Genomic DNA, 25,502 nt, shown 5'->3' with positions numbered 1-25,502 from the left:
ACTTTTGACACGCATTTTAAAGTGATTTGATTATATAATTAAAAATATTATTTTTAAATTTTTTTTTCTGAATAAAAATACTATATCAATATTTTTATTCAGAGAAAAAAAATACTTTTTGCTAGATGGTCAACGCATTTTAAGACGTGTGTTGAAAGGTAATGCAGATATTAAAAAAAAACGGAGGGAGTATTTTTTTAAGTTCGGCCAAGTATTCTGAATAAAGAAAACCTAACGGTGAAAATAAAGAAAACCTAACGGTGAACCAGCCTGCTCCATGGGCCCTGCTCCCTCCCTCTCAGCTTCTTCAATTGAAACTCTGTGTTTGTGTTGAGGTAATTTTGAGTATTAATGTATGTTTACATTCTTAAAATTAGTTTTTATAAATTAATTGTGAAATAATGTGTTCGGTTTTCTGCTCTTTTGAGGTCTTGGTTTTAAGTTTACTTGATTTCTCTGTTTTGTAGCTTTGCTGATTAATTCCTGAATTCTGGTTCTGGAGTATTTGTTGACTTTTTCTGATAAAGTTTTGAACTTTATGGATGATCAAGCAATTTTCTCACTGCCCTTTATTTGTTTGTTGTTGGGTTTTAAGGTAATTTGAATACCATTGTGAAGCATTTCAAGAATATGTATTGGGGTTCTTGTAATTGCGATATAGCTGCTGACATTTTGTATATATAGATTTATAGTTTTGTAGTGTTATGAGTTCCTTACACATTTAGAAAGCTGGAACTTTTTAAGAGTTCAAGTGTTTGATTGGGATTATGTATCTTGTATGACGGAAGTCGTTCCTTGTAAATTTGGACTCGGGTTTGTTTGTTAGTGACTACCTCAACCTCGGAGCATTCATATGGTATTCAGTTGAATGTTTTTGAGTTTGATCAATTACTGAAGCAGATTTGTTGTGCAGCTTTGATTTATCTTTTTCAATTTCCGATTTTGACTGTGACGGTGTTTGTGTGTTGTAAATTAGTTGCTATGTGATCAGGAGTGTATCTGGAAAGAATTACTAAGAACGAAGATATATTCTCTTGCCTGTGCAGCTATAATAAATAATTAATGACATCTGTTTGCGTTCGATTGTCATATGGTGATTCTTAATTGTTGACAGGGTTTTGACTTGCTAAGTGTTTTGGTTTTTATGTTCTAACTATGCAATTTATGCTCCTATGCTGCAGAGCCTATTTATGATTGTAGGTGGATATCTTCTAACCCTGTCAGACAAAATGTCTTCCTTGTTCTGAAGTTATCCGTCTGCAAAAATGGAACCTAAGAAAGTTATAGCTATATGTAAGTCGCGGGGTAATTCTGAATTGGGGGAAGACAGCCTTTTGTCATACAATGGGGGGGAAGCCTATGCAGTTGATTTCGATAGGCAAACTCAGTTGAGTGATTTTAAGAAAGAAATTGCTGAAACATTTAGATATAGTGCTGAGGACATGTCAATCAAAGTACTTTCTCCCCGGAAATAGAAAGGCACTTATTACAATATCGAAACTCGAAAGACAAGGATCTTCAGCGAATGGTGAACTTTTATGGGAACTTCGATCAAGTTGAGGTGTTAATCTTGACTGAGGATTTTGCTGCCCGGAGCCTTTCAAATGCCTACCAGTAGGTACTTGCAATTGAGTTCTGCTTTATTTGTGATTGGCATGTAGCTTGTACTTTATATATTGAGTATTGTTCATTTTTTTTATTGTTGCAAATATCACTCTTATATACTTGTTTAGCATTCAGTTGCTCATAGGTTCACGAGAAGGAAAAAGGATGAGCCCCTTGTTGCGTCTGGCATGAGATGATAAAGAGAGAGCTTCGTCTATCGATGAACAACGGCTTGACGGAGCTCTTTTGCTATTTTCTCGAAATTTTGTAAGTATTCAGTTGCTCATTTTTGCTATTTCTCAAAATTTTGTATAAATATTTGAGTTTGGGAGAATGATGAGCATTTTAACCAAGAAATGAAAACCAGGGGCAAGGTTTAGGCCCAACATGATTAGGATTACTTTTGGGATTTTCTGAGTAAGTCCTGGGGTTGTGTGAGTGGCTCTTCAAGGAGATGTCTTTGATTGATATGGACGCTCGTAGTTATAATAAAATGAGTGGTTGCGATCTTAGTCCTCAGGATTCGTAATATATAATAAATTGTGTTTATGAAACATAGTAATAAAAAATGAGAGTGGTAATCCTTGGGTCTGTGGTCGGAAATTCATTAGGTAATTACTGTTATTGTATGATATTTGTTGTAGGTGTGATGAGTGTTGGATGTCTTGGAGACCTCAATTCGTGGGACGGAAATGTCTTGGAGACCTCAATTCGTGGGACGGAAATTTGGGGGTGCCACACTAAATATCCTAAGGCTGATATTACAATATTAGGTGTATAATCCTTTTAAATTAACACGATAGAGTTCAAGATCGGGATTTGATGGTCATGACCAAGATATCTGAGTTGTATTAATGAATAAAAAGCATTCATATGTTTCAATAATTGTTATATATTTTATAAATGTATTAAACATTTTATTAAATATTTTGATATTGTCATTTAGAATTTTAAATTTTCTAGGCTTAATCTTCATTTATAATCAAAAGTGAAATATGAGCCCCTAGATTAAATAAATTGAACGGCCGCGATTCACCATAAAACCTAAACATCTTAATATAATCCGCGGTTACCTAGTTCTTTCTCCTTCCAATATCATCACCTTTCACCGTCCTAAACGCGGCTTTCCTCATAGATGATATTTAAGGCATATCATCATCTTTCACTGTCCCAAACACAACTTTCCTCATAGATCTAGATATACAAGGCGTATCATCACCTTTCACCGTTCTAAACGCAGCTTTCCTCATAGATCTAGATCTAGATATACAAGGCAGCTTTCCTCATAGATCTAGATATACAAGACGTGTGCATCAGATGTGATCTTATGTATATAAATATGTATTTGTCCAGGGTGTATTTGGACTGTATCAAGGTGCAAGTAACCATGAAGAGCTTCACAATTTAAATAAAGCAACAGTGATGATTCGTAGACTCAAGAAGGACGTGCTGACTGAACTTCCTATGAAGCGGAGACAACAGGTACATTTGTGACACAAATACACAATGATGCTTATACTTATACGCGGGTACTATGCCTGCATATGGTAAAGAAGGCACCACACTTTTGTATCTCGTGATTGTGCCATTTATAAACTTTTTGTAATGAGGTTTTGGTGGTCTTAAAGCAAATATTGCATTTTTGAGATAAAGATTCAGCTGCACCACTGCAGATTAGGGTTGAAAATTGAAATAAAGCTTCGCATAGCTAGTATTGCATATTGGCGTGTGTCTTGGTGCTCGGCATTAGCAGTGTTTGGATCATAAATTCTAGTTTGCTTTGTTGCCTTGCTTCTGAATTTTATTGAGTTTCCATCTCATTGATCTTGCATCATTATATACAGGTGTTCCTTGATCTTTCAGAGAAAGATATGAGACAGATAAACGCTTTGTTCCGCGAGGTGATCATTTTCATGTTTTTATATTGATTCTTGAAACATCTGCTATGTACTAGTTGGTTAATGTTCTTGTACATGTATAATGTCTGCAACATAATATGAAGCATCAAACCAGAGTGCTGACCTTAGTAATCTTATTATGGTTGATTTATTACATTGCATAACTGCTGATTCACCACTTAAATTGATTGAGGTCCATTATTCTATCTTCAGCTATTAGTTCTTAAATTTTGAGGTTCTGGTGTGTAGGCTCTTAGGATATATGATAACATTAACTTGTGCATCTCTAATATTGCACTGCTATTGCTACATGGCGGTCTATTTAACTCTGCTTTACCAGTTACCCTCTCCCTCCCTCTCGGCCTCTCCCCTAACTTATTTATTTTTTGTTTGGCTTCGTATTTGCTTTTGGTAGTTGGAATATTTCAAGCACATTTAGAATCTACATGTAACTGCGACTATTGTCTTGATTTTGTAGCTGGAAGTGGTCAAGATCAAAGTTAAAGCCAGCCAATCCAAAGAGGAAGCCGAGTCTCTAAAGTTTACTGAGAAACATCTAATTAACAAGGTACATATTTAGGTTTCCGACATGAATATCAGTAATGCCAGTATCAGTAGACACTGTGAATGTGAAATGAATATTTGTCTCAATTTCGTTTGATCGAAATGTTGCATGTAGTTTCCTTTATGTTTAAATAATGCACTTTAAGCTTTACTTGGAATTTGACATTACAGTATATAAATGTCTAATTCATGCAGACATTACCCAGTGTACTTGTACTGATGTGATTGAACATATAAAAAAAAGCAGCAGCAAAAAAAACTTGTGCAAAAACTACAAGTCAAATGCTTTATTGCTTGATAGAGATGAACTTAGTAGTTAGCTGTTTTGAATTGTTTAAATGTTTGTTTCAATTACAAGTCAAATGTTTGTTTAAATGGATACGTATATCTATTTGATGTATATTTGCCTATTCTATTAATAATGAAACTTGGTGTATACATATCATACTATGAGGTAACATCATATATTGTCCGCAGATTTATACCGACGCTGCAGAAGCGAAGATCCCAGCAGTTTTGGATTACTTAGGAACTGTCATTGAGGTTTGTTTCCATTGATTGTTCATATATGTAGAAAGGTTTTTAATGTCAGATAAGCATTTAATCTGGAGGCTTATTAAAAAACTTTTTTTTTTTTTTGCAAGAATACATTATAAGTTTAGGAAAAATACGAATTTCTTAAAAATATATGTAAAAATATGACTTTGCAACTAAATGCAACTAAATGCAACAAAATCATAAATCTTTTGCAACGAGTATTAATCTATTAACCAATATCACCCATATGCAAATAATTTTTAAAAATATGTGAAGAAGTCGGCTTCGGTTGCAATTGATAGCTTACCTTATCTTCATAAATTTTTTAGGGAGGTAGTAGAGTTGCAAATGAATTTGCAAATGGTAGTATAGTTACTAATTTTTCTAAAATTCGCTATGTAAAACATTTTATCCATGTGACCACGGTCAGTTTTTACGTTGCACTCGAGCAATCATCTACAGCCTGGTTAGGAACTGATTTTTAAGTAAAGAGTTGTTAGGGCACTTACTGTCAGGGGTTGGCGAAAAGTCATAAGGGAAGATCTGCAGATTTTCCTGTTTGGATAACCTGAAATTTGTGGTGGCCCAATGTTAGGTCCTGAAACGATTGTAGAAGGGGGGGGTTGAATACAATCGTCACTAAAAATCGCGGCGGAATAATCTGATTTGAATTAAACTTGTTAATCAGATTTTAATTAATTAATATAACAATGTTTTAAGTCGTTATATAATTAATAAGATTCGTTTTAATGTCCACTAAAGTTCGTAGAATAAATTCGACAGGATGTATTCTAACTTAGTGATTAAAACAATCGAGTGATCAAAGCACAGAAAACTGTGGATATAACAATTGCAAGTTACAAACAACTTGAAAGCTTTTACAATGCTTGAACACTTGGAAATGAAGAAGTGAAGCCATATTTATAGGCAAGCACTTTGAACTAGGTATGACATTGAAAGGAATGACTTTTAAGCTTAGGAATGACATTACAAAGGAAGATATGACATTGTTACACAAAGCCATGCCCTAAAACAAGAAAGGAATGACATAATTAAGCAATGTCATACTGCATAGGCACGGTATGACATTTTAAACTTGGTCACTAAGTCATTCGGTATGACTTACACCTCCAAAGCCATGTAGAACATTTCGGTATGACATTTATATGTCATAATAACGCAAGTCATACACACAACTGCCAATGCCTGAATGGATGACACGGTATGACTTTATTAAAAGTCATACCAGACTAAGTCAGGAAGCATACACACGGTATGACATTCCATGTCATGCCAGGTTATGTCTGTTGAGAGCAAACGGTATGACTTATCAAGATAAAGTCATACCGAATGATCTACTCACACAAACAGCCATGGTATGGCATTTTTCAGACAAATCAGAGAAAGCCTTGTAGCAGAGCACGGTATGACATTCTTTAATAATGTCATACCGAGCTATTTGATGTATTAAAACAGTTTTAATAATTAAACAAATATTAGATAATTACTCACTTAATTATATTAATTATATAAATTCATAAATTAAATTAATTCGAAGATGAATCAATTTAATAAATAAATTATACAACTAATTTAATTATTTAGAATAGTGAGATAATTAAATAAATATTTATAAAATTGTATATCTTCATCAACAGAGACTTCCGGCAGGATTAAACTTTGTCGATCTTTGTCTTGATTGAACGACCACTTGTAGTTGATGCAGAATACTTAATTGGAGTAGCTGACACACAAATGTACTGTCTGGTTCATCTGTATCTAGCTGAATTAAATTTCCTTTATCAATTAAACATTTGAGAAGTGGCTTGTTCGTCGATTCTTTGTCTTCGTAGTTCTTCTTCATTAGTAACAATAGTATGGAATCTTTTGAATAAATAAAGTATTAAAACTTTATACCTTCTGGACTTCTGGACGTGCTACAAAAGATTATTTGTACACTGAGGCTTGAACATATTAATGAACTTCTTCCAGTGGTGTGCAGCAGCATCCTGAAATTCTTCAGACATATAATTTCAATAAATCACTTGACGTTCTTCGTACGGATTCCTTCAACAGTACTTGCTATTTACCTTGCTTTCTTATCAGAGTTGAGTTGGTACCTCTTTAATTACAAATAGGCTGAACATATGCCTTTCAATCTCCCCCTATTTGTTTGTTAACATAACATGCAAATTATCGAGAGGATAACTCAACTAACTGATAAGACAAAGGATTAAACATGAATTGTAAATAGCAAAAAGTTTCTGGTATTTCATTAAACATTCACCAGAATTCAAAAGATTACATTAGATTACAAAAGGATGTTCTTACTGAACATATATTACAAATCCCTAATGAATCTAAAGATCAACTTCTCCTTCTTCGATATCAGAAGTGTGAAGGATAGGAGTTGATGGTTCTTCCCTGGTTGGCACTTCAGATGTAGTGGATTCACCACGCTTCATTCGTTCCTTTGCCAGAGCCAGTTGATGTAGTACTTCCAAATCCACAGGGTCTTCTCGGAAGTCTGATGGCTGAGATTTAGTAACATGTTTCATCTTTCGAAAGTACTGAGCAACATTCTTTCGAGTGCAGTAAGCAAGAATCACATCATCAGCATCAGACTTAGCTTTAGAAGCAAAGCCCTTGGTTCTTAAGAGAGTGGAGGCAAGAGCAAGTTGTTTAGCTGGATACTTTGGCAAGGCTTCTTCGTTCAGATAGACAGTGCTGAAGATCTCCTTGTGAACGAACTTAACACAATAAGGATTCCTGACAACCTGAGGACTGTTGAATACAGCTTGTTCCAGCAGTTTGTCACGAAGAAGTTCATTCAGGTTGGAGCTGCGCTTTACCTTATTCCGAAGCACCCAGAGCTCAGATACAGAGAATGATTTCAGAGATTCGACAGATAGTCTGAAAGAACCATTCCTCTGTGTATAGACAATTAGCTCCCATTGCTCTAGCAGGTTGTTGACTCCCACAGTCACATAATTCAATTCCAAAGCAAAGGCATGCATAAAGACATCCTCGTCAGAGTTTACCTCTCTAAGATCATAGATCAGAGATAAGAACTTGTTGTCATCGAAAGGCTCTCTTTGAGGTCCATTAAAAATTCTTCTTGCTATGTCCCAGCTTTTTCCTTCTTTCCTCCTTATATCAAGATTCTTCTGCTTGATTGCAGCATCATAGATTTTCTGTTTCTCGATCTTGATTTGTTCTTCTGTGATCAACTTGTCCTCTAGAAGTTTTTGGAAATCACGAAGCTTACGCTTTCTAGCTTCATTTTCAGCTTTGAACTTCCGGACATTCTCCTCATGTTCTAGGTCAACAGGTTCTTCATCCTGAAACAAATAACCCTCATCAAATATACCTTCTTCTCCTTCTGCTTGACGATAGGTAGCATCGAAGATGTCATCATCATCCATATCCTGTGGATAGTCATCATAACTATCAGAATTGAAAACATTATCGGACTGATGTAACGGTTCTTTGCCTTTAGACTTATGAGTTTCTTTGTCAGGGGCAGATCCAGAAGTGGTATTTCCCTTGTTGCTTTGATTTGAGCTATTGCCTCTATCATCCCTGTCACCTTTGTCTCTATTCTCCCCCTTAGTTGAGGGATCCTCTCCGGAGGGTTGATCATCAGACTTATTGGAGTTTCTGAGGAGTTGATCTAACTTGCTGTCGATGGTCTCAAATTTGGACATGTAAAGTTCATGATTAGACCTCATTTCAACAGCCAAGTCATGGATTTCTTCTTTAAGCTCATCCCTGTAAGAACTGGATGGCCTCTCCTCAGCTTTCTGTTGTAGGGTCACCAACTGTGCACCCTTGAGCTTTTCATTCTCAGCAATCATTCTGGCTAATTCTGCTCGTAACTTAGCCATTTGTTCCTCAAACAGAGCAGGGTCAGTGTGTGCACTCACCTCACGTACACTCAAAGCTGTTTCACTAGCCTCACGTGCATGTGTATCGCTCGGTGTTTGCCTTACATCACTCTGTTCATTCACTCTTCCCGCGGTACCTGTATATACTACCAATGTCCCCTGAGATGGGTTCAAAGGTAGTGGAGGAACAAATTGTCCTCCGGAAGCCTGTGAGGGCAGATTAACTTGCACGCTGCCAAGTTCCGCCTGATCAGAAAAGAAAGGGAGATCAGCAAAGTTTTCATAAATAATACATTGATTTTGAAAATCTGTGCACTCAGTAAACATAGTAACCTGTGTATCTGTTTGGGTTGGCACTAGCGTGAGTGCTAGCGCAGTGCTTGACTCTGTACAAGTTACCGCGGCCGGACGGTCAATTTCAATGGCCACATCCTGTAGAGAGAATGGGTCCAGAGACTGCTTATCTGCCATTTCAAAATCTGAGCCTTGTTGGGAAGGCACAGATGAGGCTACAGTTGTCTCCAAAGTTTCCACCCTTTGCTTCTTTGAGGGAGACAGAGCTGTGGGTTGACTCATCAAACTACTCGAACTCCGTTTTCTCGCAACTTTACGAACAGGTTGCATTGAAGTGTTGGTTGATGTGTTTGGAGAAACGAATATTTGTTGAAGAGAATCTTCAGCTAGGTTATGAACCTGTGTGTTGTCAGGTTCATTGCTGGTAGGCTGGAAAACAAAATCAACGTCACCAACAAAATCACAACCATAATCTGACGTATCAACATTAAAATTAGATGATAAGTTAGAAAGTACCTGAGCTACCTGTAGGTCCTGACGGAAGGACTGCAGCTCTGGGTTGATAGGAGAGTCAGAGGGAAGGGGTTGTGAGGTAGATTGTGTTTGTGGGATGATTTGGGATTGTATTTGGTGTGGGAGAGGTTCAGATGAAGATGGTTGATGCTCGAAGAGATCATAATCCAAATTTTGATCTTCAAATGAAGGGTTAGATTGTTCTGTTTGATGGATGGGGGAGTGATATGATGATTGGTTGGATGAGTGGTGTGAAGATTGTGCTTCTTGGGATTGTTGAGGTGAATGCTGCTGTTGTTGTTGTTGGAGAAGTTGTTGATGTTGAAGTGTAGGTTGTTGAGTCTGTAGGGGTTGAGGTTCTTGAGGTTGCTGCTGCTGTTGTTGTTGTTGAGGTTGAGGTGGATGAGCCACTTGCATTTGATATGGTTGAAGAGGAGCATTGAACATTTGGAGCAAGTGAGGAGTGGTGATTAGTGGAACGTTAGCAAATTTATTCTTGTTATCCAACTGAGTCATAAGTTTGGTGCAGGCACGAGGAACTTGTGCCACAGGAGAGTTGGAGTAGTGTTCCTTTTCAGCGTCGGTCATCTTGTCATTCAGAAACAGCATGATAAAGCGAGGATAAAAGCATGCAACCTTCGCGTTCTGTTCAACCGATCTGTTCCTCAGAGGCCCTAACTTGGAAAGAATGGCTTGAAGAATAAGCTTTCCAAAGTTAATCCGACGATTGTAAACAATGCTGAACCCAATCTTCTGAAGCAGCGAGGTTATCACATTAAAGTTCTTGCGAGTGGTCGGAGCAAACACTTTAGCCAAAGTGTCGAAGAAAAGATCCCACTCAGGCTTCAGATTGCCTTTCAACATTCTAGGTAAATTAATCTCACCCTGATATAAGATTGTCTCGAAGAAATTGGTGAGTTCAGCTTCGGTAGGGAGTTCAGCAAAATTCTCCCTTGGAAACCCCAAAATCCTATTAACATCATCAGTGCTGATAGTAATCGTACGTCCTCTGTGTACATCTCCAGAAATCCGATGATTATCCAACAAAGTAGTATTCAGAGCTGTCGTGTAGAAGTCCTGAATTGGCTGTATCTGGAGGTCTGCATGAGCTGTAATAGCAGTGCTGACGAGCGACTGGCTATTCAGAAACCGAACCCACGGTCTAAATCGAGCTAAACTAGCCTCGGGGTCAAAGAATCCATTTAAGTTTGTCTCCTCGATAACAAAGCGACCGGCCATTGTTTAAAATTAAAAATTGAATTAAGTGAGAATTTTTCAAATAAAATGATAATTTTCAAATTTCTCACGAATTTCAATTAATAATTAAATATCAATTAATTAAATTAATTAATAATTCGAATTAAAGGGTTAAATTCGAATTAAAACTTAATTTAATTTAAAATGGCTAAGTAAGGTCCCCAAACAAAGTCTTAAGCTCCACTTAGTACAAAAATCCCCAAATACTTTCACAAAACCCTAATTTCGAAATACAAGGCAAAGAGGGTTTCAAATCAGTTGACCCAAATCATCAACAAATCGATTTAAACCTACAATCCACAATCACAGTAGCTCGAAACCGGTGTAAACTCGGGCAAACTCGCTTGAAATCGGTTCAAAAACAGTGACTCAGTTCAACTCGGCGACTAGGTTCAAAACTCAACGAAATCGGGCAGCACTTCGACTTGTTTTCTTGATTAAAAGTAGTAACCAGCAAGTTTTTAGGCTTGTAAATCGTAACCAGCAAGTTTTTAATCTAAAACTTGAAAAACTCGAACTCAAGAACAATGTCTGTGCGTGTATACGAGTGTGTGTATAGTGATGAACAGGTATGACTTTCTTTTGTTAAGTCATACGAGTTTTGAAAGGTCGGTATGACTTAACAAAGGAATGTCATACCGAACGAGTGAGTAAGATATTGCGTGAAGAGCGGTATGACATTTGCAAATAATATCATACCGTGTTCTGAACGAGAGGAAGGTGAAAAACGGTATGACTTTCTCAGGGAAAGTCATGCCGCGTTTGCACGGCTTACAGAACACGCCACAGCCGGTATGACATTTTCTAAAAATGTCATACCGAGCTAAAAACAGTAAAAAAAAATAGAATATTAGGATTTTTGATTATTAAAAACAATTAAAACCTTTTGCACATATAATCAAAAATCTAATACACATAATATATAATATATTACACATATATTTTGTAAAATTCAACTTTAATTAAATATAAATACTTATGAATTTAACTTTAATTCATTAAAATGAATTAACTTAAAATCAAATATTTATGCTTAATTAATTTCGAAAAATACAAACTAAATACATATAATTATCTAAATGCATGGAGAATATTACAGGGGAGTATGCAGCACTTAGAAAATTATAGAGACATATATGAACATGCATAATTACACATAAAATTATCAGATAATTTACAAACAATTATATAAAATCTAATAAAGTAGATATAATTACACAGAAAATTCACAATAATATATAATAATATATACAATACATATAAAATATATACAGAGAGAATCATGGCATATTTAACATCCCTAGTTCACAAACCAACTTAGAGAAAGTGGATTCATCAAGTGGTTTCGTGAAGATGTCTGCAATCTGATCAGCTGTGGGTACGAAATGTAACACCACAGTACCATTCATGACATGTTCTCGAATGAAATGATACCTGATATCTATGTGCTTGGTCCTGGAGTGTTGCACTGGATTGTTTGAAATGGCTATGGCACTGGTATTGTCACAAAATATTGGAATTTTGTCGATCGAAATACCATAATCATTTAATTGGTTTCTGATCCAGAGAATCTGAGCACAGCAACTGCCAGCAGCTATGTACTCAGCTTCAGCAGTAGAAGTGGACACTGAGTGTTGCTTCTTGCTGTACCAGGAAACCAATCGACGTCCTAGAAATTGACAACTTCCAGACGTACTCTTTCTGTCAATCCTGCAACCTGCATAATCAGAATCTGTATAGCCGGTTAAGTCAAAACCAGTATTCTTAGGGTACCAAATACCTAAACCAGGTGTACCCTTAAGATATCTAAAGATTCTTTTGACGGCTATAAGATGTGATTCCTTAGGATCAGCTTGAAACCTAGCACATAAACATGTTGCAAACATGATATCTGGTCTACTTGCAGTAAGATAAAGTAAAGAGCCAATCATACCTCGATAGCTTGTGATATCAACTTTCTTACCAGATTTATCCTGGTCAAGCTTTGTGGCAGTGGCCATGGGTGTCTTTGCCGGAGAAGAGTCTTCTAGATTGTACTTTCTTAGAAGATCTCTGACATACTTTGATTGGCAAATGAATATTCCATCTTCCTTTTGGCTTACTTGAAGACCAAGGAAGTAAGACAGTTCACCCATCATACTCATCTCATAGTTACTCTGCATTAACTTAGCAAATCTCTTGCACAAGTTGTCGTTAGTAGAACCAAATATAATATCATCAACATATATTTGAACAAATATCATATCATTATCATGCAATTTGTAAAAGAGAGTTTTGTCTATGACACCTCTAGTAAATTTATTTTCAATTAAAAATTCAGAGAGGGTGTCATACCATGTCCTTGGTGATTGCTTAAGCCCATAGACAGCTTTGAATAGGAAGTACACAAAATCAGCAAATTCTGGATTTTCAAAGCCAGGGGGCTGTTCCAGATATACTTCTTCTTCCAGCTTTCCATTCAGAAATGCACTTTTCACATCCATTTGATAAACTCTGAAGTTGGAATGTGCAGCAAATGCAAGAAATATTCTGATGGCTTCAAGACGAGCAACTGGAGCATAAGTTTCATCATAATCAATTCCTTCTTCTTGAGAATAACCTTTTGCAACCAGTCTGGCTTTGTTTCTCACAACAATGCCATCACCATCTAACTTGTTACGGAAGACCCATCTAGATCCAATTGTAGACTTTCCTTTAGGTCTTGGAACTAGGGCCCAGACTTCTTGTCTCTCAAATTGATTGAGTTCTTCTTGCATGGCAAGAACCCAATCAGGATCAGCAAGTGCTTCATCTATTTTCTTTGGTTCTAATTGTGAAAGAAAACCAGAGAATAGACATTCATTTGTCGTAGCACTTCTAGTCCTTACACCAACATCAGGATCACCAATAATCAGATCAAAGGGATGATCTCTGCTCCAAATCCTTTCCCTTGGAAGTTGTGTCCTTGATGATTCAGCAGTATCATCATTAGGCTGATGTGAATGACTAGTTGATCCACCAGCTCCCCCTGAGCTGTTGCCAGGTTGACTTGATGATCCACCACTAGCATTAGTGGAATCTCCAGCATTATTGCCATTTCCTCCACCATTGCCTGGATCATTATCATTGTTGTCATTACCTGTTGCAACCTCAGGTGGCACATCATCATCTGAATCAGAATCTGGATAGTTGTCAAACCTCAGAGATTCAGATGGATCAGCAGATTGTAAACTTGGTAGTTTAGTGTCATCAAATGTTACATTGACACTAACTTTCACTGACAGAGTATCAATTACAAAAACTCTATAAGCATTATTTGTATAACCAACAAAAATTGCTTCAGATGCCTTTGGCACAAACTTGTTCAAGTTCTCTTCACCATCCTTGAGAACATAACACTTGGCTCCAAAGACATGAAGATGTTTGACATAAGGCTTCTTGTTGTTATACAGATGAAATGGAGTTTTCATATGATCCTTGTTGATCAAAGTTCTATTCTGGGTATAGCAGGCAGTAGACACAGCTTCAGCCCAAAAGTACAATGGAAGCTTTGACTCAGCAATCATAGTCCTTGCAGCTTCGATCAGTGTACGATTCTTTCTTTCGACGACTCCATTCTGCTGAGGAGTCCTTGGTGCTGAATACTGCCTTCTAATTCCCTTTTCAGAGTAAAAGTTGATAAGAGTTTGATTCTTGAACTCTGTGCCATTGTCTGACCTTACAGCTTTGACTGGCACACCTTTTTCCAATTCAACTAACTTTATATGATCAATCACTGTCAAAGGGGTTTCATCCTTAGAAGCCAGGAAGTAAACCCAAGTAAATTTTGAGAAGTCATCTACAATGACTAAGGCATATCTTCCTCCATCAATAGATGCAACATTCACGGGGCCAAACAGATCCATATGCAACAAATGAAGTGGATCTGTAATGGTATTGATGGTTTTGCCTTTGTGAGATGCTCTCTTCGCTTTTCCTTTCTGACAAGCTTCACAAAGATCATCAGTTGAGAATTCCAGGGAAGGCAACCCTCTCACTAGATCTCTCTTGACTAGAGAGTTCATGGTTTTGAAGTTGAGGTGTGAGAGCTTCTTATGCCATAACCAACTATCTTCAGCAGACGCTTTGGCGTAGAAACAGTGAACTTCGTTTCCTGGTCCTGAAGACAAATCAGCTACGAATATATTGCCTTTCCTTATGCCACATAGTGAAGGACGCTTATCCTTGATATGTTTAATGATACATATCTCCTTTTCAAAATGAACATAATAACCTTTGTCACAGAATTGACTGACACTCAGGAGATTATGTTGAAGTCCTTCAACTATTGCAATATCTTCTATGATGATCCTTCCAATTTTGTACTTGCCATATCCCACAGTACGACCTTTGCTATTATCAGCAAAACTGACTGTAGGGCCAGCTCCTTCTCTTATGTCTTCTAGCAGGGATTTATTGCCAGTCATGTGCATTGACGCTCCACTGTCAAGCACCCAGGTAACACGAACAACTCCACTGGCACCCTGCAAAAGACAACTTGATTAGACAGTCTTTGGGACCCACACTTGATTGGGTCCGGCAGTCTTAAAGAACTGATTTCTATTAGGTAATACAACAGAGCCTCTTGGGCTGATATTTGGCTCACTCTTGACTGAACTTACTTCCTTAACACCAGCCTTATAAACCTTGGTTTTAGGCTTTGGAACATAAGTTTCCTTCCTAACTCGAGGAGGACTAGCAGTCTTTGATCTAGCATGCTTATGTTGTGTGTGTTGTCTTGGTGTCGTGTTTTCATTTTTAGCATGCAACTTATTAAAATAAGCAGACATAGTATTGAAAGCACAGAGCATACAGTTATCAACACCACAGAATTAATGACATGAATCAAATGTAGGAGCAACAGGAATATCAGTCATCATAGTAGGAACGTCAACAGATTCTACTCTAACTTTGTTAACAATTTTAAAGTTCTCAGTAGAATGACATCTGTTATCTCTGTTCTTACTGTTCACAAAACTATTAGGCTTGTTGAATTTGGTTCTCTCAGAGTTGACACCTAAACCAGCTGTAGGCAACCTAACATTGCCTTTCACTTTGATTGGTTTCAGTGATGTCGGGATCTCATCTTTCTTCTCATTACTCTCTTTCATTTTAAGGTCTTCCTGTTTGAGTTCATATTTAATGACAACAGGAGTTTCTAACAGAGGTTCAGCTTCTGAGGCCTTAAACAAAGGTTGAGGGGAATCTTTCAAAACAAAAGGAATTCCTCTCTCCTTTGCACTCTTCTTAAAGGGAGTAATGTTACTAGCCTTACCTACAGATTTGTTATAGTCAAAGCCTATTCCAACAGTTCTCTTGATCTCTTGTTTATCATTAAGTTCTTTGACTATCATGGAGGCATCCTTAAAGGCTTTACATTTCACTTTTTCTTCGTCTAGCTGAAGTCTTAACGCAATCTCACCTTTCTCTAGAACTTTGACTTTAGCACATTGAAATCCTAAATCCATAGTCAATTGTTCTATTTTAGGTTTTAATACTTTCATCTCATTCATTTTATAAGCATGAATATCTAAGACTAAAGTATCAATTTTAAGATTGGCAGCTTTCAACCTTTTAATAGCATCATCTCTTTCGAGTCCTAATTGCATAAAAAGTTTAGGGCATGTAGGATCTACCTGAAAGCTTCCAGCAGGAGGAGGTGAAGATGATCCAGCATTAGCCATGAGAGCAACATTCCCAATCTGCTCTTCTTCATCACTGTCTGTATCATCCCAGCTTTTCCCTTCTGCTAGATATGATTTGCTCTTGAAGCTTTGACTTCCAGAGGTACCATGATGCTTTCTAACCAGTGCATCATACTTCTGCTTCAGCTCATCATACGAATCTTTTCTTTTTCCTTGAACCTTGGGCTGTTTGCATTCAGTTGCAAAGTGTCCAGGTTCACCACAATTGAAGCATTTGAACTTGCTTCTGTCCACCATCCCAGTCTTGTATCCTCCTTTGCTTGTAGAAGATGAATAGCCTCCCTTCTGAAACTTACTAACAGTAGGTTTGTATTTATAGGAAGGGTTCTTCCGAAATCTCATGTTTCCAAACTTCTTGGCAAACAGTGATAGAGATTGATCTTCTAACTGTTCAAGCTCTTCCATTGTATAGAACTCTTCGTCACCACTGGAAGAAGCAGTCTGACCCATCTCAGGTACAACAAATTCCTGAGTGGTTTTAGAAGGAACAACAACATCCTTCTTTTCTTCCAGCACCGGTGACTCAACAACTAGAGCTCTTGACTGGTTCTGTGTTTTACCCCAGCCATATCTCTGTTTACTCTGAACTTGCTCCAGTTCATAAGTTTTCAAAACTCCGTAGAGTCTTTCCAGAGAAATCTCATTCAGATCTCTGCTTTCCCTGATGGCAGTGATTCTGTGTTCCAGATGTTCAGGAAGGGTTAAGAGAAACTTCATGTTGACCTCTTTCTTGTCGTAGAATTTCCCATTCAGATTTAAATTATTTATCAAATTATTAAGTCTGATAAATACTTCTGAAATCCCTTCACCGGGATGGGAACCAAACTGTTCATACTGAGCCATCAGTATCTCTTTCTTGTTTTCCCTAACTTCCTCTGAGCCTTCATTGATAATCTCTAATGTATCCCAGATTTGCTTGGCGTTCGTACAATTTACAACAGCATTGTACATCACTGGATTTAGAGATTCAACCAAGATTAGTTGAAGAGCATCATCTAAGTTCATCTGATCACTCTCTTCATCGGTGTACTCAGAAAGTTCTTTCGGAATGACCTGATGAGGTATCAACACACCATCCTCTTCGTGTGCTAATATGACCTTCATCGGAGTAGTAACACCTTTGTCCAAAATCCCGATGTATTTTCTGTTCGCAGTGCGGAGGAATAGGAACATGTGCCTCTTCCATAGACCAAAGTGTTCCTGGCTGAACGGTGGGATTTTGATGCTACTGATCTTTTGTGTACTCATGTTTAAGGATTTGAAGTGAATAGTGTTTGGATGAGATTTGGATTTTTGAAAGAAAAATATTTTAAATCAGAATTAATTTTTGGAATAAAATTAATTCGAATAAAAAATATTTGGACGTTACAGAGTGTGTATAGGATCTGATACGGAAAAATGGTATCAACTGCTCTGATGCCAATTGTTAGGTCCTGAAACGATTGTAGAAGGGGGGGGTTGAATACAATCGTCACTAAAAATCGCGGCGGAATAATCTGATTTGAATTAAACTTGTTAATCAGATTTTAATTAATTAATATAACAATGTTTTAAGTCGTTATATAATTAATAAGATTCGTTTTAATGTCCACTAAAGTTCGTAGAATAAATTCGACAGGATGTATTCTAACTTAGTGATTAAAACAATCGAGTGATCAAAGCACAGAAAACTGTGGATATAACAATTGCAAGTTACAAACAACTTGAAAGCTTTTACAATGCTTGAACACTTGGAAATGAAGAAGTGAAGCCATATTTATAGGCAAGCACTTTGAACTAGGTATGACATTGAAAGGAATGACTTTTAAGCTTAGGAATGACATTACAAAGGAAGATATGACATTGTTACACAAAGCCATGCCCTAAAACAAGAAAGGAATGACATAATTAAGCAATGTCATACTGCATAGGCACGGTATGACATTTTAAACTTGGTCACTAAGTCATTCGGTATGACTTACACCTCCAAAGCCATGTAGAACATTTCGGTATGACATTTATATGTCATAATAACGCAAGTCATACACACAACTGCCAATGCCTGAATGGATGACACGGTATGACTTTATTAAAAGTCATACCAGACTAAGTCAGGAAGCATACACACGGTATGACATTCCATGTCATGCCAGGTTATGTCTGTTGAGAGCAAACGGTATGACTTATCAAGATAAAGTCATACTGAATGATCTACTCACACAAACAGCCATGGTATGGCATTTTTCAGACAAATCAGAGAAAGCCTTGTAGCAGAGCACGGTATGACATTCTTTAATAATGTCATACCGAGCTATTTGATGTATTAAAACAGTTTTAATAATTAAACAAATATTAGATAATTACTCACTTAATTATATTAATTATATAAATTCATAAATTAAATTAATTCGAAGATGAATCAATTTAATAAATAAATTATACAACTAATTTAATTATTTAGAATAGTGAGATAATTAAATAAATATTTATAAAATTGTATATCTTCATCAACAGAGACTTCCGGCAGGATTAAACTTTGTCGATCTTTGTCTTGATTGAACGACCACTTGTAGTTGATGCAGAATACTTAATTGGAGTAGCTGACACACAAATGTACTGTCTGGTTCATCTGTATCTAGCTGAATTAAATTTCCTTTATCAATTAAACATTTGAGAAGTGGCTTGTTCGTCGATTCTTTGTCTTCGTAGTTCTTCTTCATTAGTAACAATAGTATGGAATCTTTTGAATAAATAAAGTATTAAAACTTTATACCTTCTGGACTTCTGGACGTGCTACAAAAGATTATTTGTACACTGAGGCTTGAACATATTAATGAACTTCTTCCAGTGGTGTGCAGCAGCATCCTGAAATTCTTCAGACATATAATTTCAATAAATCACTTGACGTTCTTCGTACGGATTCCTTCAACAGTACTTGCTATTTACCTTGCTTTCTTATCAGAGTTGAGTTGGTACCTCTTTAATTACAAATAGGCTGAACATATGCCTTTCACCCAAAATTAGAAAAAGGACGTAATTTAATTTACACTTCAAGTAATTATGTTGAAGTATTTGAGTATAGTAAGAGGATTTGATTAAATTTAAATCTGAATACTAAATGACTACTTTGCAGTTAGAGTGCCCAGTCACTGTAGCATGTCAATCTTCCTTCTTGAAAATATAATATTAAAAAACAATGTATATAAAACAGATCAGTCACTCACACATGCACACATTTGTATTTACACAAACTTAAAACACCAAGGTCTCAGTCAAACCAGAAGAGTTGTCATGACTCGAACTATAGTTAGACAGAGGTAATAGAGTCTTTTCTGTTTGCCAGATTGGTACCATTCTGAGACCTATGACAACTCCAATGTGGATGTATACAGCAAATATATTCTGCACAAGTGGCTTATTAGTATGGCCCACCCCAATCATGGTTTATAAATAGCTTATTAGTATGGCCCAAGTATGTTGGACAATTTACCAATTTCCTGGTGATTTTCTCCTACATCTTTATGAATTTTGTTATTATGTTGATTTGTATGTTTACCTGCCTTTAGAAAGGTCATTCTTATAAAAGATAACAGTGCAAGTTTTTCTGCACGCCAGTTCTATTTCTATTGAAAAAAAGACTGTTCAGTTTTTCTCATTTATATTGTTCAATGCAAATATTGTTATACTTGCACCTATTTCAGGCGGGCTGTAAGTTCTTAATATTTGCACATCATCAGCCAATGATTGATGCAATACACCAATTTTTCCTGGTAAGATCACTTAATGTACAATGAATATTTTTATTAAAAACTTAGTAAAGACTTATTGGAAACGATAAATTTCAGAAGAAAAAAGTTGGTTGCATTCGCATTGATGGTGGAACACCAGCAGCATCAAGGCAAGCGTTGGTTACAGAGTTTCAGGAAAAAGATTCTATTAGTGCAGCAGTGGTATTGCACTGACCTTAATAATATGCTAACATTGCATTATATTTCCTATTTTTAAATCATGTGCGTCAGTAGTATTTATTTGTTATCCATATTTAGAGGATGTAATCTCCTTTTTTTCCCTGTGTTTCTTGGACATCTGGCCTTCAGCTATCAATTAGAGCTGCAGGTGTTGGGTTAACCTTAACAGCTGCAAGTACCGTGATATTTGCGGAGCTGTCATGGACTCCGGGGGACATTATTCAAGCTGAAGATCGTGCTCATAGGATTGGGCAGGTAATATCAAAATTTCTAACCCTTGCTTCTCACCTATTAAAAAATACCATATTTCGTGCATTAGATTTATTATTGATGTTTAAGTTACTCTGCTTAATAGTGCAACCTACCTTCCTCTTTTTTTGAGGTGGCTTTGAAATTCTGGTTCTCGAGCCACACTTGTCTACCTCGTAGTTTGGTAGAAGCTTTAGCTAGTATGCTGTTGTAAACTATTTTTTTCACCAGTTTGAGGCTTCTTGCAGGTGGTCTCTTTAGCTTATGTAATGCAACTTCTATAAATGGTGGCTCTTATGTGGAGAAAGTGGGAATTAATGCATGTCTTCTTCCATTTCTAATTATTTTGTTAAATCTTCTAGATATTAACATATTATATGGTTTGGCTAATGAAGCATGGTCCTAAACTATTAAAACCTGAAGCTTATACTTGCTCTGATGGCAGTTTTGAATCGGTTAATATAGTTAGTAGGTCCACTTGTAATAAGCATTCCTTCTGCCTTTTGCATTCGAGGGCTGATTTCCATCTGGCCTAAGTATACTGCCCTGATCCCTCTGAAAGCCTATTATCTCCTTGGTCCCATACTGTATATTTCGGCCTCTGATGTATCAATGCTGTTATGGTTCTTGTTCCATTCTTTTAGGTTTGATCAAGTTATATGCAAATATGTTCTGGTTTTATACGTCTTATGAGTGCTCTTATGGTTTTTGTGTTGTTCTGTTAGGTTTCAGCAGTCAACATATATTATCTGCTAGCTAATGACACAGTTGTGTTCTGGTTTTATACGTCTTATGAGTGCTCTTATGGTTTTTGTGTTGTTCTGTTAGGTTTCAGCAGTCAACATATATTATCTGCTAGCTAATGACACAGTTGATGACATAATATGGTATTTCTCATCTCCATTAGCTTAATTATGGGCAGCCTAAAGTAATTAGAAGCTAAATTAAACTTCATATATTCGCAGGGATGTTCTCCAGAGCAAGCTGGAAAATCTTGGACAGGTTTATTTTATTGGCCTCCTTTTTTTACTGTTATTATTTTTAAAATAGAGTATAATGCTAAGAACAATTTTTTTTTAGCAGCTTTTTATAAGGACATTAGTTATGAAATGAATATGCAAGGGAATATATGTGGATTCATTCATTTTGCAATTGTTAACTGCTATTTTTTACTAAGATGTGTATTCCTGTTTGGTCAATGGATATACAGATGCTTGATGGAAATGAGAATTCGTTGGAGGTTTCTGCTAGCGAGTTAAAAAGCAGCCCTTCAAAGCAGGGACCAAATTTCCCCTCAAGCAGCCCAGGAAAGCAGAAAACATTAGACTCCTTTGTAAAACGGTGTAATAACATTCAAAAACACAAAGACGAGCCTAATGCTAAGCAAGCTAGGCACTGTTAAAATGATCAGATGCTTGTGGCGAAAGATATATGGTGCACCCTTTGAAATATGACATATTCCTTAGATTTAGCTGTAGATTATTTGTAGTTGCAACATGCAAATCGGTCAATAGAGCATGTATAGAGTGAATCTTGCCAAATTTGCAGCTTGGTGGTGTGATAATGAAGGTCTTTTGTGACAACTGACAAGGTTGTGGTAATGAAGTTGTTTAGTTTAAAAGAGGTAAAGGCACTACATATTTTGCCAATGAGAGTGATCTATAATACAGACGATATATTCGTGAAAAAAAGAGAAAGAAATACCGACAATATGTAGATTCATCAACAAACAACTATAATTTTGCTATTTCTCAAAATTTTGTATAAATATTTAAGTTTGGGAGAATGAAGAGCATTTTAACCAATAAATGAAAACCAAGGGCAAGGTTTAGGCCCAACATGATGAGGATTACTTTTGGGATTTTCTGAGCAAGCCGTGGGGTTCTGTGAGTCTCTCTTCAAGGAGATGTCTTTGATTAATATGGACGGATGCTCGTAGTTATAATAAAAGGATTTGGTGGTTGCGATCTTAGTCCTCAGGATTCGTAACATATAATAAATTGTGTTTATGAAACATAGTAATAAAAAATGAGAGTGGTAATCTTTGGGTCGGGTCGGAAATTCATTAGTAATATAATTAATATTGTATGATATTTGTTGTAGGTGTGATGAATGTTGGATGTCTTGAGACCTCAATCCGTGGGACGCGAATTTGAGGGTACCACACTAAATATCCTAAGGTTGATATTACAATATTTGGTGTATAATCCTCTAAATAACACATTAGAATTCAAGATCTAGATTTGATGATCATGACCAAGATATCCGAGTTGTATTAATGAATAAAAAACATTCATATATGTTTCAGTAATTGTAATATATTTATAAATGTACTAAACATTTTATTAAATATTTTGATATTGTCATTTAGAATATTTAAATTTTCGAAAGGCTTAATCTTCATTTCTAATCAAAAGTGAAATATGAGCCCCTAGATTAAATAAATTGAACCGCCGCGATTTGCCATAAAACCTAAACATCTTAATATAATCCGCCGTTGCCTAGTTCTTTCTCCTTCTTATATCATCACCTTTCACCGTCCTAAACGCGACTTTCCTCATAGATCTAGATGTATGAGGCGTATTATCGTCTTTCACCGTCCTAAACACAGCTTTTCTCATAGATCTAGATATACAAGGCGTATCATCACCTTTCACCGTTCTAAACGCAGCTTTCCTCGTAGATCTAGATCTAGATATACAAGGCAGTTTTCCTCATAGATCTAGATATACAAGACGTGTGCATCAGAATTGATCTTATGTATATAAATATGTATTTGTATAAGTTGTATAATATTTTGCCACAAGATCCGGTTCAAAGCCTTTCGTCCAAGTCATCCTTGTGATTTTTTTTATACAGATTTCAAGCTATTTGTTCATGCTACACCAAAATCACTGGATTGTCCCTTGTATAATAGGTAAATATAAAAATCTACCTATAATTTTGTAATTCAATTTCTTTTATGTTTGAACTTCATCTACTCTAATTCAAAAATTTCTTATCTGTGTGTGCAAGAAGTGAAGAAAGGCAGAATTAAAGAGGGCATATGGAGCTCACAATACAAGACATAGGTAAAAATATTTAAATTCCTTTTGCTCAAGAGTATAGTTCTTTGTTGTGCTTTGGAATCGGAGAAAAGGTCACAAACGCTACATGAAATAGAGTTTAGTGTATCAAAACGCCATATTATGTAGTGTTGAGAAGAATAAGAGGATAAACATCACACAATCTAGTATTTTGGATGGTAACTCGGGACCATCTTCTCTGGCATTGGTATTTGAGGTCATTTTCGTGAAAATTATGATAGTTGGACTAACACCCCTGGAATTGTGACACCTCAGGACTGATTGGTCGCGTTCAAACCCTAGACTAGTCCGAAAACCATCCTTTACTTCCATTGATTCATGATAATCTCACCCACACCATCATTCTTCATCTAATTCGGGAATATACACGGTTCAAAGATTCATGATTTTTAGTCATGTTTATAATACATCTTTCTTTATTTCCTCTTATTTTTTAAGAAATATTTATCTTTTGGTTTAAGAATTTTATACTAGATATGATATTAGAAAGCTTTGAGGGAGCACTATGAAGATGATCAAATTCCCCATGTTCTCAAATATAGGAAATACTCTGTGTCATATTCTTATAAATATTTGTATTTTTATGCACATGCAGAACTTGCGGTAAACAATGAAAACTCAAGAGTCAACCGCCTCAGGTAAGATTGATATCGTATTATATAGCTGATTTAATGCATATAAAATAATGATGGTTCATATATCATGAATTCTAGTTTAAAGACTAATTAAGATTCTCTATATGCTCCACTCAATAAGCAAGCTTCATACTACAAGTGTTACTCCTTTTTTTTACTCACATGTTACTCCTAAAATTGACTACTTATTTATGATTTTGACCTATTTTTTTTACACTTCGGATCTCTTTCCTCACACTTCTTTTTCTTTTTGTGTTCATCTTACTACATATTTGATAGCTATTGATTAATATATACATGCATGTATTATGTGTATTTCATCGCAATTTTAAAACTCCTCTCAAACTATGCATACTTTAAAGATTTTGACTTTATAACTGTTTCTAACAAAATATGTTTTTGTACATTTTTTTTTTTGAAAATTAACTAAAAAATTATTAAACTATCTAATATTTGATTTTACAGCTTGAACTATGCAAAAAATTCAATAACGTAACTAAGTATTTTTTTTTTGTCAAAAACATTTTGGTGAAGTCATTAGGGGGTGTTCACCATTAAAATATGAATTTTTTATATGCTTTTTTTCTTAATTTCTAAATAAGTATTCTGAAAATGCACACCTAGCTAGAGGGGTGAATAGGTGTACTTGATGAACTATATCCAATTTTATTTTTTATATGACTAAGTTATACACAAAACAATGGTTAAATTTCACAAATCCCCATCAATACATATTCTTTCACTGTTGCTGTTTTGCATGGTTGCCATCATGGGAGGCACTAATGATAAATACTTTGTCTTGGAAGTTGATATGGACGACTATTTACACTTATATTGTATGTGATTTCACTTATTTACTTGGAACTTTGCATGATGAATATCCAGTGTATTTTATATTTTAAGACAGAAGCACATGACCAATTTTCATAATGAGGTGCATCAACAGCAATCCTGGAGAGGGCATAAGTTGAAAATTGTACAAATTTCTCTCCAGATACACATGCAAACAGCTGAACCAGCTTCGGCACGTGATCAAACGAAAAGTGGTCTAATAGACCGTCGAATTCCAGTATTTGAAGGCTCTCGGCATAAAGCTCAATACTCTTCAATCTCAAACAGGATCTGATATCCAAGAATTTCAACCTAGGGTTTCAACCTGATATTTAAGCTCACTAGTAGAAATCTCAGGTTGAAATTCTTGGATATAAAATGCTGTTTGAGATTGAAGAATATTGAACTTTATGCCGAGAGTCTTCAAATACTAGAATTCGACGGTCTATTAGACCACTTTTCGTTTGATCATGTGC

At 36.0% G+C, this 25,502-nt stretch overlaps 1 protein-coding gene across 5 annotated transcripts; it reads left to right on the top strand.

Annotated features, from left to right (window-relative positions):
• The first annotated feature begins 214 nt into the window (after window positions 1-214).
• Window positions 215-21,945, top strand: LOC108199430 (uncharacterized). Of its 5 annotated transcripts, XM_064083434.1 has the most exons (14): window positions 215-335; window positions 468-595; window positions 1,182-1,618; window positions 1,741-1,872; window positions 2,959-3,087; window positions 3,450-3,506; window positions 3,982-4,071; window positions 4,545-4,610; window positions 19,959-20,027; window positions 20,103-20,207; window positions 20,355-20,480; window positions 21,303-21,361; window positions 21,440-21,476; window positions 21,685-21,945. In XM_064083434.1, exons 5-14 carry the CDS (start codon window positions 3,028-3,030, stop codon window positions 21,874-21,876), a joined length of 861 nt encoding a protein of 286 aa, XP_063939504.1. In that variant the 5' UTR covers window positions 215-335; window positions 468-595; window positions 1,182-1,618; window positions 1,741-1,872; window positions 2,959-3,027; the 3' UTR covers window positions 21,877-21,945. The 5 variants fall into 5 exon arrangements, with proteins under 5 accessions (XP_063939504.1, XP_063939506.1, XP_063939507.1 ...); XM_064083436.1 differs by having other exon boundaries at window positions 468-1,614; XM_064083437.1 differs by having other exon boundaries at window positions 468-1,614; window positions 1,734-1,872.
• The last annotated feature ends 3,557 nt before the right edge of the window (window positions 21,946-25,502 follow it).

The sequence above is a fragment of the Daucus carota genome, chromosome 8 (assembly GCF_001625215.2).
Source record: "Daucus carota subsp. sativus chromosome 8, DH1 v3.0, whole genome shotgun sequence".
Classification (NCBI taxonomy): domain Eukaryota; kingdom Viridiplantae; phylum Streptophyta; class Magnoliopsida; order Apiales; family Apiaceae; genus Daucus; species Daucus carota.
This window is presented reverse-complemented; position numbering and strand designations above follow the sequence as displayed.